Genomic DNA, 18,990 nt, shown 5'->3' on the forward strand with positions numbered 1-18,990 from the left:
CTGCGCTCTAGGGGCTGCCCTCCCTTCTCCATCTGGGCCAAGGACTCTGCATCAAGGGCCCCTGGGGGTGCAGGACAGGGGAGCATCTCTTGGCCCTCCAGGAAAAGAGACACGTCTGTGTGTGTGTGTGTGTGTGTGTGTGTGTGTGTGTGTGTAGGGGGGGGGGAGACTTCCAAGGAAACTTTTCAGGTCCCCAACTTCACAGCCGGATCCCACGTACCCTGCCAGTGGCGCTTCCAGGAGAGGCCCTTTAACATTCAATTATTTAGTCATTTCAAAGTAGGGATCCAGATGCACACAGCAGAATGGTACCCGGGAACCCCCACCTCCCTTGTCGTCAGTGTGCATAAGATGGGGGGGGGGCTGACAGCGGAGACGAGAGCCCCAAGTCCCACAGTCGCCTTTGACTGGATGTAACAGTCCAGGGGTCCGCCGGAGCACGATTTCTGTTCTCATCCTGAAGCAAAGTTCTTAACCTGAAGCACTATTTCTGGGTTAGCGGAGTCTGTAACCTAAAGCGTATGTAACCTGAAGCGTATGTAACCCGAAGTACCACTGTATCAAATTAAAAGAATACGAAGAACTCAAAATACTGGGAATAAATTGGTTAGAATATTTCCAACTTAAGGCTACATACAAGAAAGATATAAAAATTAGGGGATTTGGGAAATAAAATATCAAAATTAGAAAGAGAGGCTTTACAAAATAATCAAAACACACTCTCTAAAATAAATAGATTATTAGATAAAGTCCTCCCAGATCAAGAAGTCAAAGGAGAGAATATTCTAAAGTGGGAACAGGATTTAGGATATACAACTGATTCTGAAGATTGGAAAAAGTTTTTGGGGAAAAATATCAATTTTACAGCTTAGTGTTCATTAAGAGATTTATATGAAGATGCACCACAGATGGTCTATGGCACCAGACAGACTGGCAGAAACGAATAGATCAAATAGTAATAAATGCTGGAGATGTAATAGAATGAAAGGCACTCTATACCATATGTGGTGGACATGTCCAGAGATAAAAAAAAATTGGGAGATGATCCATGAAGAGATTAAAAAATTGATAAAGTATCATATATCAGGAGGGCAGAAGCATATTTACTAGGAATCTTGAGTAAGCATATCCCCAAAGACAAAATTAACATCTTTCTGTATGCAACAGCAGCAGCGAAAATGTTGGTAGCCAGTCATTGGAAAGGAAATTATATCCCAACGAAAGGGGACTGGTTACGTAAACTATGTGAGTACCTGGAGTTTGCAAAATTGACGGATTTAATAAGGCGTAAAAGCCTCAGCGCCTAGGGCTTGCCGATCGAAAGGTCGGCGGTTCGAATCCCTGCGGCGGGGTGCGCTCCCGTCGTTCGGTCCCAGCGCCTGCCAACCTAGCAGTTCGAAAGCACCTCCGGGTGCAAGTAGATAAATAGGGACCGCTTACCAGTGGGAAGGTAAACGGCGTTTCCGTGTGCGGCTCTGGCTCGCCAGAGCAGCGATGTCACGCTGGCCACGTGACCCGGAAGTGTCTTCGGACAGCGCTGGCCCACGGCCTCTTGAGTGAGATGGGCGCACAACCCTAGAGTCTGGCAAGACTGGCCCGTACGGGCAGGGGTACCTTTACCTTTACCTTAAATCGAAAACTATAATACAGAAACAATGGGAATGCTTAAATGAATATTTATACAAGCAGGGCTCAAATATTCTTGTGAAGAATATAGAGAACATAAAGATTTGACGGATTATGAAAGAACCTAAGGAAGGGAAATGATTGAAGAACAGATGTAAAGGCGAGCAAGATAACGAAGAGACGTGCGGTGAATGCAGTGGAAGTCTTTTAAAATATTTTAACTAGGATTTATATATTGTAATGCTTGAAGGAGTCAAAATTAAGGGGGTGAAGCAATTAGCAATTCAAGCTAAAGAGCTAGCCCAGGAAAATGAAAAAAAAGTAACTACACTATCTAAACAGGGGGCAGAATTGCCGGACCCCCAGAGAAGAGCTAATACGATTTTGGGAGGAATTCCGGAAGAAATACAGGCTAAATAGTTGGAAGAAACTTTGAGAACCTGGCTATGCTCCACTCCATTGTTCTGCCCGGACACTGAGGTCCAGCGCCGAGGGCCTTCTGGCGGTTCCCTCGGTATGAGAAGCCAAGTAACAGGGAACCAGGCAGAGGGCCTTCTTGGTAGTGGCACCCACCATGTGGAATGCCCTCCCATGAGATGTCAAAGAGAAAAATAACTATCAAACTGTTAGAAGACATCTGAAGGCAGCCCTGTTTAGGGAAGCTTTTAATGTTTAAAAGGTTCGAATCCCTGCGGCGGGGTGCGCTCCCATTGCTCGGTCCCAGCGCTTGCCAACCTAGCAGTTCGAAAGCACCCCCGGGTACAAGCAGATAATAAGGACCGCTTACTCGCGGGAAGGTAAACGGCGTTTCCGTGTGCTGCGCTGGCTCGCCAGATGCAGCTTGTCACGCTGGCCACGTGACCCGGAAGTATCTGCGGACAGCGCTGGCCCCCGGCGTCTTAAGTGAGATGGGCGCACAACCCTAGAGTCAGACACGACTGGCCCGTACGGGCAGGGGTACCTTTACCTTTTTAGTACTAGTAGTAGATTATTATTAGTAGTAGTAGTAGTAGCAGCAGTAGTAGTAGTACTCAAGGAGTTAGTCTGAAGGCAGAAGATGTGGAATGAGCCCATTGCTGCCGAGGGCCTAAGGGGAGAAAATCCCCCAGGAATGTAATAGTTACATTTTCTAGAGAGAAGCTGCAACAGCAGGTATACCAGACTTTGAAGGAAATTAAAGAGTTGAGTTTCCAAGGGAAAAGAGTGTGGGTGAGTCGAGATGTATCCCAGGCTACTTTAAGGCAAGAAAGCCCAATGAAACCTTATGCACAAAAACTGCATAATAACGACATAAGGTTTTACAGCTGAATTTTATAAAGAAATGGTAGAAATTTTGGGCCTGGAACAACAACAACTTTTTAACAGTATACTAGAAGGGGAAAAGGCCCCAGAAACATGGAGAAAGGCAGAAATAATGGTAATCTTAAAAGACCCTAAAGAAGTAGGTTCATATAGACCTATAAGTCTATTAAACCAAGATTATAAAATCTTCGCCAAAATTATGGCATCCCCCAAATAATAAAAGAAGACCAATATCACGGACAAGTAAAAAAGTTTGGGCTACTGAAATTAGATGTTTTTAAAGTATATGATACACTCTCACAGGAATTTTTATGGGAAATAATGACAAAATATGGAATACGAGAGGTTTATCAGTTCACGAAGGGATGCGGGTGGCACTGTGGGTTAAACCACAGAGCCTAGGGCTTACTGATGGGAAGGTCGATGGTTCGAATCCCCACAACGGGGTGAGCTCCTGTTGCTCGGTCCCACCTCCTGCCCATCTAGCAGTTCGAATGTACGTCAAAGTGCAAGTAGATAAATAGGTACCGCTTCGGCGGGAAGGTAAACGGTGTTTCCGTGCACTGCTCTGGTTCACCAGAAGCGGCTTAGTCCTGCTGGCCACATGACCCGGAAGCTGTACGCCGGCTCCCTCGGCCAATAAAGCGAGATGAGCGCCGCAACCCCAGAGTTTGAAGAGTTTGGATTTGATATCCCGCCTTTCACTCCCCTTCAGGAGTCTCAAAGCGGCTAACAATCTCCTTTCCCTTCCTCCCCCACAACAAACACTCTGTGAGGTGAGTGGGGCTGAGAGACTTCAAAGAAGTGTGACTGGCCCAAGGTCACCCAGCAGCTGCATGTGGAGGAGCGGAGACGCGAACCCGGTTCCCCAGATTACGTGACTACCGCTCTTAACCACTACACCACACTGGCTCACACGGTCAGGGGTCCCTTTACCTTTATCAGTTCGCGATACAAGAACTATATAAGGAAAGAACAGCAGTGGGGAGAGTTAATGGGGAATACTCCCAACCTTTCCCAATACACAGAGGCGTTCGGGAGCGGTGTCCTCTTTCGCCGTTCCTATTTATAATGGCTATAGAACAACTAGCGGAAAGGATAAGAAACTGTGGAAGGATAGAGGTCTATAAGCTTGGGAAAGAGAAGATGAAAATCAATTTGTTTGAAGATGATATTATTGGAATCATAACAAATCCTAAGGAAGAGATAAAAGAATAAAAGATAATATTCGAAGATTTTGAGGAATATTCTGGATTAGGGATAAATACAACAAAATCAGAAATAATGTGTTGTTGTTTAGTCGTGCCCAGCTCTCCGTGACTCCATGGACCAGAGCACGCCATGCACTTCTGTCTTCCACTGCCTCCCGCAGCTTGGTCAGACTCATGCTGGTAGCTTCAAGAACATTATCCCACCATCTCGTCCTCTGTCGTCCCCTTCTCCAGAAAAAAACGTAATAAACAACATAACAGGAATGGGCCTGGTGTCTAAAAGAATAAAATACCTAGGCATCAAACTCTGCAGAAATATTAACAAGACTGCAGAATTCAACTATAAGAAGGTATGGAATAAAATACTAAAGGATATGAAAAGATGGAGAAACAAAATGCTAAGCATTACAGCTAGAGTCAAGGTTACTAAAATGTTCTGGGTCCCTAAGCTGAGCTGTCTCTTCCAAGCTATCCCACTAGAGATGAGAAAACAGCAAATGGAACAATGGAATTGTGAGACAAGACAATGGATATTTGGAAGTAAAAAATCTAGGATGCAAAAGAGATTTGTGTACAACCACAAATCAGAACTAGGGTGGGGCCTCCCAAACATTTACAATTATTACGAAGTTGTTCAATTAAAAAAATTACTAGAAATTGCAGTTGAAAACAAACAAAAGTGGATCAAATTTGAGGATGAGGCAAACAATGGCGCAGTAAGAGTTGGAATTTTCGAAAATAATGTAATGAAAGATTTGAAATCTGCAATAGGCCCCAGGAAATTGGCATTAGGTATATGGAGGAAATGGCAACCTTTCTGGTTAAAAGGATTTCTCTAAGTGCACCCTTAGAAAGTATTTATGAGGTAACAGATGATCCCAAATGGTGGAAAATTCTAAACGCTAAGGGATATCATATAGTTAAAGGTATGTATAGAGGAGAGTTGTGCTGGTCTGGGGGGGGGGTTTACAGTGTGGCGTGGTCTGGGTCGAGGGTCTGGAGGCTGTCCATCAAGGGCGAAGCGGGGTCCAAGGCAAGGAGCCGGGCGTGGTCAGGAACTCTGGAAGAGCAGGTCAGGGTGCTGGCAGGAACAGTTTTCCTGGCCCACAGGTGACTTGCCTCTCCTGGCCTTAAGGTGAGCTCTTCTCCTGAGAGAACCTAGCTCCCTCCGGGGGTCTGCTGGGTGGAGGTGGTCACTGCATTGTTGTAAGCGAACTCTGCCAATGCTAGGTGGTCGCCCCAGTTGTCCGGCTGGAAGCTGGAGTAACACCGCAGATACTGCTCCAGCACCGCGTTTGCCCGTTCCGTCTGACCATCGGTCTGCAGGGGGTAGGCTGTAGACAGACCTCTGTCCTGAGGGCCTGATGCAATGCTCGCCAGAAGCAGGGATGTGAACTGGACGCCCCAGTCGGAAACCACATGCTCAGGAAGGCCATGCAGGCGGAAGATGGGCTGAATGTATAGCTGAGCAGTTTCTTTGGCCGTGGGTACAGATGGGCAAGGGTCACAGTGCACCATCTTAGTGAAATGGTTGTGAAAACCAGGAGGCAGGTACAGCCACGAGACTGGGGTAAGTCCACCACAAAGTCCAGTGAGACCATGGGCCAAGGACGTGGTGGGACTGGCAACAGCTGAAGTAGGCCGGGAGGTCTTCCACTCATCCCCTGCTCCGATCCGAATCAAATTGTAGGCCCCCCGGAGGTCTAGCTTGGTGAACACCTGCACCCCTTGCACCCACTCCAGCAACTCCAAGATAAGGAGCAAAGGGTACCGGTCTGGGATAGTAATCTTGTTCAGGGCCCGGTAATCATGGCAAAGATGAAGCTCCCCACACTTCTTCTTAACAAAGAGCACTGGAGCGGCGGTGGGCGAGGTGGACGGCCGAATGAACCCCGCTCCAGGATCTTGCAAAGGAAGTCCTGCAAAGCTTCGCGCTCCAGCTCCGTAAGAGAGTATAGGCAACTCACAGGCAGGGGCGCCCTGGTCTGGAGGTCTATGCTGCAGTCGAAAGACCGATGGGGCGGCAGCTGGTCTGCCCCCCGTTCCTCAAACACATCTTGGTAGTCCTGGTAAACAGCAAGGAGAGTTGACGCAGCCTCCCCGCTGGGGGCAGCCGCTAGCATCCAGGACCGAGCATGGGGACACGGGTCTGGGAAGTGCACAGTCCGATTGACCCAGTTGATGTGAACATTGTGAGACTCCAGCCAGTCCATCCCGAGCACCAGGGGAAAGCAGGGCATGGTAGCAATGTCCAAAGTTCACACCTCCCGGTGCTGCTGGTGACACAGAACCAAGGGCTGGGTCTCCTGAGTAATGGTGCCCAAGCGCAGGAGCCATCTGTCAATTGCCTCCACCTATACCAGTTCCGACTTATCCTGGAGTGGCACCTGGTGATGGGCAGCAAAGGCAGAGTCCATAAACGAGCGGGTTGCCCCTGAATGCACCAGAGCATGGGTGAGAATCCAGGGCCCGCCAGAGAGGTATAGGCGCACCGGAACCATGAGGTGTCGCAATTCCATTGGTGAGGGCCCCTCTTGCATGGTTTGGGACCCCATGTACCAGGGCCTTCGGCTTGGTGGTTTCCCTGTGGCTGGCATCTTCTCGGGACAGGATCGGGCGTAATGTCCACTCCCACCGCAGCAGAGACACAGATTCCCCTCGCGACGCTGCGTCTTTGAGGGGGAGAGGTGAGGTCACACTGCCCTGAGCTGCGTTGGCTAGTCCGGCAACTCGGCTGTGGCCATGGACCTGCTGGGAAGGACTGGAGCCAGGAGCCGGGAGTGCTGGCGGTCCCGGGCCTGGCGACGGTCCTCCAACCGATCGTCTATCTGCAGGCTCCGCTGAATGAGGGCGTCCAGCATGGTGGGGCGATCCATCGTGGCCATCTGGTCCAGTATCTCATCCAAAAACCCCTCGAGATACTGATCCCGCAGTGCGGAGTCATTCCAGGACAAGTCCTGTGCCAACAGCCGAAATTCTGTGGTGTAGGCAGCGGCTGTGGACTTATCCTGTTTCAACCGACGAATTGCCCGATTGGCTTGGCTCCCCTTCAGAGGGTTGCCAAACGCAGTCTCCAAGTGGTTACAAAACCCCACATAGTCTGTCAGCAAAGGAGAGTCTTGCCGGAGCAGTGGCAAAGCCCACTTGGCTGCCTGGTCCTTCAGCAAGCTGATCAAAAAGTGCACCTTGGTGCGATTGTCAGGAAAATTCAAGGATCGCCCCTGAATATACAGCTTGGCCTGGGCGAGGAACATGGGAAAGCTGGCCGGGGACCCATCAAATTTCTCTGGCAGGGCCACTGGGTACTTGCCAGAAACTGGGGCGTCGGCCCCAGGAGCCGGTAAGGCGTCCAACCGCTGCTGAAGCGCCGTAACCGCATTGCTTAGCTGCTGAACGGTGTGAGTCAAGGCCTGGTTCTCCTGGGCCAATGCCACCAACGCAGCTGCCTGGTCGGCCATGGCTTCTGGCTCTTCCCAAACGCACCCCAACGAAGGGGGAGTGCGGGTGTGGTGGGAGCAAACTGTGCTGGTCCTGGGGGGGTTACCGTGAGGCGTGGTCTGAGTCCGGTCTTGGGTTGAGGGTCTGGAGGCTGTTCATCAAGGGTGAAGCGGGGTCCAAGGCAAGGAACTGGGCGTGGTCAGGAACTCAGGAAGAGCAGGTCAGGGTGCTGACAGGAACAGGTTTCCAGTGATGTTGCTGACTGGCCTTTATCTCCTCTGAGGCCTAGGGCGGTCCCAGCCCACAGGTGACTCGCCTCTCCTGGCCTTAAGGCGAGCACTCCTCCTGAGAGAACTTAGTTCCCTCTGCCTCTCTGCCCTGAGCCTCTGCAGCTCAGGAGAGGCTGGAGGGTTACTGGACCCAGAAGCAAACTCACCTTCCCCTGACAGGGCTGGGAGAGGAGCACCTGCAGGCAATGGGTCCTCACTCACCTCCGGAGCCAGAGTAGATTCATCTGGTGTCTGCTCCTGAGGATCCAGCACAGGTGAGGACCCTTCAGGTTCAAGCCCCTGCCCTGGCTCAGCCGGCCCTGGAGGCAGGGACTCCTGTGCAGGCTGGGATTCCTCCGCTTCAGCCTCTGAATCAGATTCCCAGGCCATCACAAGAGTCCTCAAAGTCATTTAAGTAATAGAGAATATAGGTAACCAATATTGGTTAGAAATTGGAGGGCTATACAACAAAATTTCCAAAGTCCAAGAGACAGGAAACAGGAGTTTAGAAGAGCCAATAGAGGAACTATACAAACAAATGAACAGACAACCCAACTTATTCAAAAGATGTGGAGTAAGGAAGAACAAGTTAGCGAAGCAACGGTTGAAAGGATAATGAAAGGAAAAGATGAGATTAAAGTAAGCAAATTTTGAGAACTGAAATTAAAATTCATGCTGGAAGAATGGCAGATGCAACTGATAGACTATACGGAACTGGCAGAAATGACTGGCAGAATCCGGGACCTGGGAGAAGAGACAGTGGAAGAGGACTGGAAAAAGTTCAAGGACTATTTGCAAAAGTATTGTAAATTGTATGAATGTTAAGATGATGCAGGATAGGAAATAATCTGGCATTAGTAAATTTGTGGAAAGATTTACGAAAATAAGCTAACCATAAGAACAAGGTTGAAATTTTGATTAACAGCAGGTTAAACTTAAATATTTAAATATTTGAAAACATAGTTCAAAATTGGAGATATAAATCTCTGAAAATTACACAATAAGATTTGAAAGAAGGTGAAGTACTGCTGAATATAATGTTATAAATGGGAACGCAGGAAAGGGAGATGTGAGGAAGTCCGAAAGGAAGGTTTATGGAAGTTTGGTTTAATGGAAAGTAATTATGCTGTATTTTATTTGTTTTGTGTTTGTTTTCTCTGTTTCTTCTTTTTTCTTTCTTTAAGTTGGTGATGGTGTTTTATATGTTGGGTGATGTATTGTTTAAAACCTTTAATAAATATCTTTTAAAAAAAAGAGAGAACTGAAATTAAAATTCTTTCTAAAATGATACATTTTTAATTTTTTTATTAAATTTATTTAACATAATTATTACAAAATACAAGCAAAATACAAGCAAAATACAAGCAAAATACAAGCAAAATACAAGCAAAATACATACAAATACATACATACGTTTTTTCAGATAAGCAAACATATATAAAAAAAGAAAAAAAAGGAAAAGGAAGGGAAAAAAAGAAAAAATAAGAAGAAAAAATGGAAGAACTTCTTCCAAATTTATTCTACAAATATCTCAATAATAAAATTACACTGCACTTCATATATCCATTTTAAGCAAATTTTTATGTTATTCCGTATTTTCCCCATACAATCTCATACAAATATTCTAATCAATGTTTTCTGAATCTTTCATAAATCTATTTTAAACACAACCAATATCTTACACTTAATCCTTGTCTATAATCATTTTAACATTTCCATTGTTTCTACATTATATTCGCATGATTTATTCAGCCATTCTTTGGTCGGAACGTAATTCCCTTTCCAATTATTGGCTATTAACGTTCCTTCTCAATGTCATGAAGGAATCTGAAGAGGTGATTCAAGCAACACAAAAGGAGATTCCTCCTAAAGATCAGGAAGAACTTTCTGATAGCAAGAGCCAGCAGTGAAAAGGAACTCCCTCAGAAGAGAGAGGACTCTCCTTCATTGGAGGTATTTAAGAAGACGCTGGATGGCCATCTGTCATGGATGCTTGAAATGAGTTTTTTTCTGCATTGGCGGGGGTTGGACTAGATTCCGAATCTACCAACCAGAGCCTTCAATTAAAAAGAAATAAGGACAAAACACTCTGGGTCGGCTGTGTGGGACGAAGGGGCTGTGAGGGGAAGGAGAAGGGTGAATGAATCAGCATGGAGGAGCCCCGCCATAACAGAAACAAAGGCAGGCACGAACAAAGGCAAGCAGGAAGAGAAGCTAAGGAGTCAGCCTGCACACATGAAAGGGGAAACCAGAGGAGAGAAAACAGAGTGCAGAAAAAACTAGAAGGATGCCTAGTGGCAAAAGAAGTGAAAGACACGAGTAGAATCAACAGAAGGTTCCACTTACTGGGCAAACTGGAAATAACAAGAATAAACTAATATAATAAAGAAATGAACACTGTTTGTATATATTAGCTAAATTTGAAAGAACCTGCAACCTAAGAACCTGAGAAGGAACAAAGTAGAATGTATCTTAAAGAAAGGAAAATAGGATATAATATGTCTACAAGAGACCCATGTATCTAAAGATCATATACGGGATCTAAAAAACAAGAACTTGGGTCTGGAGTTTATAGCCGCAGGAGCGGAAAAGAAAAGAGGGGTGGTAATTTATGTAAAACCAGCGTTATGTCCACAATTAATATTTTAAGATGAGGAAGGTAGAATAGCAGGAGTAGAAATACCAATAAATCAATGACATTTTGGATTTGGAAGGGTTTAATAATGCGTTTGGGTGGAATGCATACCTGTGGTACGACAAGGTTAAAGCTCATAAAACATTCAAGAACCGTATTGTCAGGAAAGCAGTGTTTAATGTCTGGACAAAATATAAAGATCTGTTAGAAAACAAGATCCCAAGGTGGTTGTCACCTATGGAAGCTAAGGCTCTGAAAAAACTCAATATGGAGGCCAAATGGCCGAAATATTGGGAGATAGTAGAACAAGATGGAGATACATTGAGATTGCAGAGTTTTGAGAAATTAAAAGATAAAGTGCGAGACTGGCTACATTATTATCAAATTAGAGAAGTTTTTAATATGGACAAGAAAGTAGGCTTCCAGGTGGAAAAATCGAAACTAGAAACAGAACTGTTAGAACCTAAAACTAAGGTACTTTCGAGAATGTATAACTTGCTGTTAAAATGGAATACTCAGGATGAAACGGTCAAATCAGCTATGATTAAATGGGCGCAAGACATTGGTTATAATATCATGTTTGCTGACTGGGAACGGTTATGGACCACCGGTGTGAAGTTTACGGCATGTAATGCCTTAAAAGAAAACATTATGAAAATGATATATAGGTGTTCTCCTACTGGTTTCTCTGCTTTGTGATTCTTGATGTCTGATTTATGTCCGTTTATTCTTTGGCGTAAGGTTTGGCCTGTTTGTCCAATATAGAGAGCTCTCTATATTGCTCTCTATATTGCTCTCTATATTGGACAAACAGGCCAAACCTTACGCCAAAGAATAAACGGACATAAATAAGACATCAAGAATCACAAAACAGAGAAACCAGTAGGAGAACACTTCAATCTCCCAGGACATTCTATACAAGATCTCAAAGTAGCTGTTTTACTACAAAGGAATTTCAGAAATAGACTGGAAAGAGAAGCTGCTGAATTGCAACTCATTACCAAACTTAAAACCATGGAGAGACCTGGTTTGAACAAAGACATTGGATTCTTATCTCATTATACATGACTAAGCCATTTTTCACCTTCTCACCCCTTGCCTTTTCCTGTAAGACCTATTGCAGTCGTTAAGAGTCGTCAACAGGCTCATCTCAGCTATCTGCCAATCACCCATTCCCACCACCCTTCTGAGTAATACCCCTCCCCACCTTCTCACTATATAGAAGGATCTGGCAACTTCTGTTTCAGTGTATCTGAAGAAGTGTGCATGCACACGAAAGCTCATACCAAGAACTAACTTAGTTGGTCTTTAAGGTGCTACTGGAAGGATTTTTTTTATTTTGACTATGGCAGACCAACACGGCTACCTATCTGTAACAAGAAGCACTAAAGAAATTGTTTGAATATGGAGGCGTATCAGGCTTTAAGTTAAATAAAGAAAAATCTAAATTATTAACGAAAAATATGGGGGTAAAGGAACAGGAAGAATTGGAAAGAGTAACAGGCCTTAAAATTACCGCGAAAGTGAAGTATTTGGGGATATGGATCTTGAATAACAATAGCAATTTGTACAAGGATAACTATGTGAAGAAGTGGAAGGAAATAAAAGGACATCGAAATAAATGGAATAAATTGAATTTGTCTTTATGGGGAAGGATATCCTTGATAAAAATGTCAATTCTACCAAAAATGCTCTTTCTTTTCCAGACGATCCCAATAATTATCGGGACAAAATGTTTTAAAGGTTGGCAAAGGGATCTTTCTAATTTTAGCTGGCAAGGTAAGAAGCCAAGAGTAAGGTTCAAAGTACTGATGGAGCCTAGAGAAAAGGGCGGGTTCACAGTCCCAAACCTCAAGCAGTATTTTGAGGCTGCATGCACGACATGGCTGAAAGATTGGATGTTACTGACAGATACCGAAATCTTAGACCTGGAGGGCTGGGGAAAAGTTTTCGGGTGGCATGGCTACCTGGGTCACGATAAAATAAAAGCACATAGAGGATTCACTAATCATTTGGTGAGAAAGACCCTATTCGAAGTATGGGAAGGAAATAAAACAAGAGCAACAGCCCAAACTCCCTGGTGGCTATCACCTATAGAGTCATCAGCCTTGCATAGAAGCAATATGAAAGATAGCTGGCTAACATATAGGGAACTTGTAGAAGAGATAAAAGATTACCCAATAGTAAAGAAATTTGAAGAATTAAAGGAGAGGGGTGTGAATTGGTTAGAATATTTCCAATTAAAAACAATATTTGAGAAGGATAGTAAGCTTACGGGGTTTGATAAAAAAATCTCAGTTTGGAAAAAAGAAATTTTATATAAATATTATGTTGTTGTGTGGAAAATGCTAATAATTTTTTTAAAAAGATTCTGGATCTACCATTCTATTATTCACCCTGCTGTTAGTTCTTGAAATTGACTTTTTTACAAGTGAAATTTTATCCACATTCCATGCGCTGATATGCTTTCAACCCTGTATGAATTATTTGGTGGGCCAAGAGAGTGGCACTCTGACTGAAGCTTTTCCCACATTCCAAACACTAAGAAGTTTTCTCTCTGGTATGAATTCTGTGATGCAAAGCGAGACTGCGGCTGTGACTGAAGCTCTTCCCACATTCGAAGCACTGATATGGTTTCTCCCCTGTATGAATTCTTTGATGGGAAGTGAGATGTTTTCTGTGAATGAAGCTCTTCCCACATTCCATGCACTGAAAGGGTTTCTCCCCTGTATGAATTACTTGATGAGAAATGAGACTCTGCCTGTGACTGAAGCTCTTTCCACATTCCAAGCACTGATAGGGTTTCTCCCCTGTATGAATTCTTTGATGGGTAGTGAGATTTACCTTCAGACGGAAGCATTTTCCACAGTCTAAGCAGTGAAAGGGTTTCTGCCCTGTATGAATTCTTTGATGGGAAGTCAGACCGCTGCGTTGACTGAAGCTCTTTCCACAGTCTAAGCAGTGATAGGGTTTCTCCCCTGTATGAATTCTTCGATGAGAAGTGAGACTTTCCGTCAGACGGAAGCATTTTCCACAGTCTAAGCACTGAAAGGGTTTCTGCCCTGTATGAATTCTTTGATGGGAAGTGAGCTTTGTGCTGCAACTGAAGCTCTTCCCACATTCCAAGCACTGAAAGGGTTTTTCCCCTGTATGGATTCTTTTATGGATTATGAGATGGGGGCTTTGACTGAAGCTCTTCCCACATTCCAAGCACTGAAAGGGTTTCTGCCCTGTATGAATTCTTTGATGGGAAGTGAGATGGTGTCTGTGACTGAAACTCTTTCCACAATCGAAGCACTGATATGGTTTTTCCCCTGTATGAATTCTGTGATGAGAAGTGAGCTCATCACTCTGACGAAAGCTCTTTCCACAATCAAAGCACTGATACGGTTTTTCCCCTGTATGAATTTTGTGATGGGAAGTGAGCTCACCACTCTGACGAAAGCTCTTTCCACAATCCAAGCACTGATATGGTTTTTCCCCTGTATGAATTCTGTGATGGGAAGTGAGCTCACCACTCTGGCTGAAGCTCTTTCCACAATCCAAGCACTGATATGGTTTTTCCCCTGTATGAATTCTGTGATGGGAAGTGAGATCACCACTATGACGAAAGCTCTTTCCACAATCCAAGCACTGATATGGTTTCTCCCCTGTATGAATTCTTTGATGGGTAGTGAGATGTTCCTTCCGACGGAAGCATTTTCCACAGTCTAAGCAGTGATAGGGTTTCTGTCCTGTATGAATTCTGTGATGGGAAGTGAGATGACCACTATAACGAAAGCTCTTTCCACATTCCAAGCATTGATAAGGTTTTTCCTCTGTATGAACTTTTTGATGGGAAGTGAGATACCCACTCTGACTGAAGCTCTTTCCACATTCCAAGCACTGAAAGGGTTTCTGCCCTGAATGAGTTCTTTGATGGGAAGTAAGATTGGGTCTGTGACTGAAGCTCTTTCCGCATTCCAAGCACTGATAGGGTTTCTCCCCGGTATGAATGCTTTGATGGGAAGTGAGATTTTCCTTCAGACGGAAGCATTTTCCACAGTCTAAGCAGTGATACGGCTTCTCGCCTGTATGAATTGTTTGATGGGAAGTGAGACTGTCCTTTCGACTGAAGCTCTTCCCACATTCCAAGCACTGATAGGGTTTCTCCCCAGTGGGAGAAGTGAGGCTATTCCTTCGAATTAAGCTCTTTGTTTGATGGGAGGTGGACGGGGATTTCTGAAGGATGTTGTCTCCACACTTTGAATATTTGTCGGACTTCTCCGCTATGTGGATTCGGTTGTGGTCCCTCTTGTTCTTCTCCTCCAATTCATCACCATCTGCAATGAAGAGAGTAGCTAATTAGAGCCTCAGGAAAAAATGGACCTCCACATTATTGAACAAAGTTAATGAATGCTTGTGATAGAACAAGAACTGAAGAGAGTTAGATGTGAGTCCTTACTAGAGTTTTCACTGCCTTTGTTGGCTGGAATTGTTTGGCTTTTATCAGAGATAGATTTTATTTGGCTCAATCCTGGAATCCACCCCATATGCAAGGTCAGTCATCTCTGGTCGATCAAATGCAGACAGAAGTAAAAGAAAAAAACCCCAAACCTGACAGAAGTTACTTCAACTTCCCTAAAAACTCTCAAGCTGGCATTTAAGAAGGCCTGGGCAGTTCAGGCAAGCCTGGTCATTGTTTAAAAAGGCATGACTAGACAAAGAATATTCACAGAGAAACCAGTTGCTATCCCTCCATTCAGGGCTCACGGTGTGGATGTTAGAATCCCAGATGCTGTTGGTCTCCATCCAAATAGTGGAGGTTCATCACATAGAGTTATGTATGGAATTTCAAAGCTGATCTTATGATCCAACGGGGAGCTTTGCCGAGAGGGTGCCTGATTCCACGATTCCCCTCCTTGACTTCCTTATGCAGAGCCCTCTGGTCAGGAGCCAGCAATCTCCATGTCTCAACAAACAGGAACGTGTTCATTTGCGCACTCCCCATCAGCATCTAACTCAACTTGGTTGGTCTCAATTTAAATTTATAAATCACTTTCTTCACTTGGAACCACAGTCCCATGTCCATGAGGAGATCAACTCTGTATTGTTTCATTGGTAGCAGTAGAGGAAAAATGACTATGACTCACACTTAATCAAAGCACAACAGTCACAAGAGCGCCTGACTAGGCATTCGGCTAGGAGATGTTGAATGTACTCTGTACTCTGTACTCTCCTATCTCTCCTTTCCCCCCCAATTTAAACCAATTCATGAACTCAGAACTCATAAACTGACCACTAATGATGAACCACTAATGATGAACCACTAATATTCCTGCAAATTTATTCTGCTATTTTTGAGAATCACATGAGAAGACTGAGAAGACTCAGTCTACATATTTGTATCATTTATTAGTCCTATATGATCCTTGTTTTTAAAAGAAAATGAAAAGTTATTTCTAAAAGAAAAGAAAAAGGCGAAACACAGAGACCCCATCTGCAGTCAATCCTGAAATTAGGTCCAGGTAATTTAAAGAATCCTGGCTTCTAGTGCTGCACAATGGATCAGCGAGTTCTCTGACATTGATAGGGCATTCCCCGCAGATGTCAAAGGCGCAGGAAGGCAGGCAGGTAGGTGGAAGAGACCGAAAAGGTGCTCACCTTCTCAATCTCCACCGACCTGCCTGCCTCATCCCACCCCCAAAATGAGCAAGCCCCAGTACCTGTCCAGCCCCATCCATCCATGTCCCCATCTCCCCTGGGACTCACCAGATCTTTCGGAGGTCCCTGGGAGGGAACGCTCAGAGGCTGTGAGGAGGGATGCAGGAGACAACCTGACAAGGTCAACTGTCCATCTTCCCCCTTCCATCCTCGCTAGGTTTACAGATTCAGTTTCTTTCATCCTTCCTGAGGAGTAGGGAAGCCACCACAAACTGCAGGGTCCTGGGAGAGAGGAAGAAGCAAAGGGAGCCTCAGAGGCCCTGCAGGGATTCTCCTGCCCTAGATATTCCCCTGCTCCTGCAGAAGCACAAATGGGGCAGCCCCTTCCCAACAGAAACCCTATTGAAACATCTACAGTGATTCCAACTTAATCTGTTTGCACCTCACTCCACTTCGTAAGGCTGGCATGGTGTGCACAGTAGTGACTGAGAGTGGACCCCATTGAACTCAGTGGGGCTTATGGATAGAACTTGGTGCAAAAACCAGGCACCATCCTGTCCCCAAGCCTGAAAACTGCAACCCCAGAGCATGGGCAGAATACAGCCGAGTAGCTATTACATGTAGGTGCCCCCACGTCTCAGTGCAAGAGATGCCTTAGCAGTTGAGCTGGCTGGGCCCCAAACCTCTTTCTTCTCCTCATTAGAGCTGCTGAGAGACCCTAGAAGGTTTCGGAATAGGATCTGGCTCCTGCTGTTTCTTAGCCACCTCCTCATTTTCCTTATTCACGCAAAATGGAGTGATTTTTGGTTGTGCTTTCTTTAGAGAAGCTCTCTTTGGAGCAGGGCCCGTGGCACTCGGGGAGAAACCAGAAATTTTGTAACCACTCCAGGTCAACACCATCTTTTCCCTTAATTCCTTTTTTTTAAAAAAAAATACATGTTTTTATTAGGAATTCCAACATAACAATTTTAACAAAAATACATCATCCACATTATTCCCCCCCCATTTCCCCCTAAAAAAGAAAAAAAAATCCCTCCCCACCCCCAAGACTTCCCCCAGCTCCTCTCTCTGGTTTCACAACACATAATTTTATCTGCATGTTATAAAATTGTAAAAATCCTCAATTTATCTCTATATATTACCAATAAAGAGTTTGTAATGAAGTTGGGAAATCGGAGAAGAGGAGGAGGAGGAGGAGTTTGGATTTGATATCCCGCTTTATCACTACCCGAAGGAGTCTCAAAGCGGCTAACATTCTCCTTTCCCTTCCTCCCCCACAACAAACACTCTGTGAGGTGAGTGGGGCTGAGAGACTTCAGAGAAGTGTGACTGGCCCAAGGTCACCCAGCAGCTGCATGTGAAGGAGTGGAGATGCGAACCCGGTTCACCAGATTACAAGTCTACCGCTCTTAACCAGAACACCACACTGGCTCTTAGTTAAGGTAAAACTTTGGCTCATGCTAAAGAAGAGCATTATGGGAGAGCCAAACACTGTAGAATTCTTGGAATGTGTATCTGCTTCTTTAATTGCAGACTTTCTGTCTCAAAGAGTGTGAATAAGTTATCTTCTCCATCTGCAGGAAGGAGGTTCCTAGCTGATTTGTAGTCTTGACACCTGGCTATCTTAGATGCCGTTTCTGTGTGAAAAAGGTTATGAAGCTTAATTTACAACTCAAAGAATCTGGTATGGCTTTGGGAATGCTTTTCATCTTCAAGGCCTTTTGATAAACAGGATTCGGCTGTCAAGGCTCCTAAAAAGCCTGAGTTATTGTTCTTCTATCTAACCATTGGCGAGTTGCTAATTAATCTAAAGAACTAATTGGCTTTTGAGTTTTGAATCCACGTGGGTTCAAAGGGGATAAAACCTAAGGAAACCAACTTGCAATTCCCTAACATACCTTGCCATGTGAGACCATTGTCTTGCAAAGAGGACTTGCCCTGATGCCAGGGATGCGGAGAACAGTTCTGTTTCACACTTTCATTCTCGTTGTATGTTCTGTAGTTAGTGATACTGAAAAATGTTTTCATTTTCTGTTTGGGATTTGTAAGAGATGTGCCAACTTTTAAGTTTGAATCATCGTGGTTTTTTATTTACTTCTGGAAAAAGGACTTTTCCCTGTTTCTGCCTTTTATGCCTTTCTGCTGGGGAAGCTAAACCAGTACCTGACCACTTAGTCGCCTACCAGAGCCTGATGGATTTCTGTCTGTGCCACAGTAAAGTGACACAGTGTAGGGCAGCCCGGTAAAACTGAAGAGTAATCTCCTTCCTTAGCTTACTTTTCAGGGCTGTTCTAAGATAAGGAAGTGGTGGCAGCAAACTACTGTTTCTGTTTCTTTATGTTCTGAAAAAGTGTCGGCGCACCCCACCCCCTCTCTCATCCGGGTCTTACCGGAGTTGGAAGGCAGGCTGGAGAGGTGAGAGAGTGTGCACGAATGATACACAAGCCGCAATACCTCTTCATCTCCCCTCCCCTGGGACTCACCAGATCTCTTGGAGGTCCCTGGGAGGGAACGCTCAGAGGCTGTAAGGAGGGATGCAGGAGACAACCTGACCAGGTCAACTGTCCATCTTCCCCCTTCCATCCTCGCTAGCTTTACAGATTCAGTCTCTTTCATCCTTCCTGAGGAGTCGAGAAGCCACCACAAGCTGCAGGGTCCTGGGAGAGAAAAAGAAGCAAAGGGAGCCTCAGAGGCCCTGCATGGATTCTCCTGCCCTAGATATTCCCCTGCTCCTGGAGAAGCACAAATGGGGCAGCCCCTTCCCAACAGAAACCCCATTGAAACATCTACAGTGATTCCCATTTAATCTGTTTCCACCTCACCCCACTTCGTAAGGCTGGCATGGTATGCACAGTAGTGACCTGAG

General features: G+C 45.0%; 2 protein-coding genes across 2 annotated transcripts in view; both read right to left on the minus strand.

Moving 5' to 3' along the window:
• LOC308580643 (uncharacterized protein) overlaps window positions 1-16,145 on the minus strand; it is a 241,891-nt gene extending 225,746 nt beyond the window's left edge. The window contains exon 1 of the mRNA XM_081182596.1: window positions 16,125-16,145. The gene's annotated coding sequence lies outside the window, so the exon portion shown is untranslated. The remainder of the gene's footprint in view (window positions 1-16,124) is intronic.
• Window positions 1-18,990, minus strand: part of LOC308580565 (uncharacterized protein) — an 82,676-nt gene that overhangs the window by 27,687 nt on the left and 35,999 nt on the right. Inside the window, exons 2-4 of the mRNA XM_081182399.1 lie at window positions 18,608-18,781; window positions 16,233-16,406; window positions 13,181-14,803 (exon numbers count right to left, since the gene is read on the minus strand). Of these exons, the coding sequence (XP_081038525.1) occupies window positions 13,181-14,803; window positions 16,233-16,406; window positions 18,608-18,740 (1,930 nt within the window). The 5' untranslated portion in view covers window positions 18,741-18,781. The remainder of the gene's footprint in view (window positions 1-13,180; window positions 14,804-16,232; window positions 16,407-18,607; window positions 18,782-18,990) is intronic.

Source organism: Podarcis bocagei, assembly GCF_964188305.1.
Source record: "Podarcis bocagei genome assembly, chromosome: 2".
NCBI classification, from domain to species: Eukaryota; Metazoa; Chordata; class Lepidosauria; order Squamata; family Lacertidae; genus Podarcis; species Podarcis bocagei.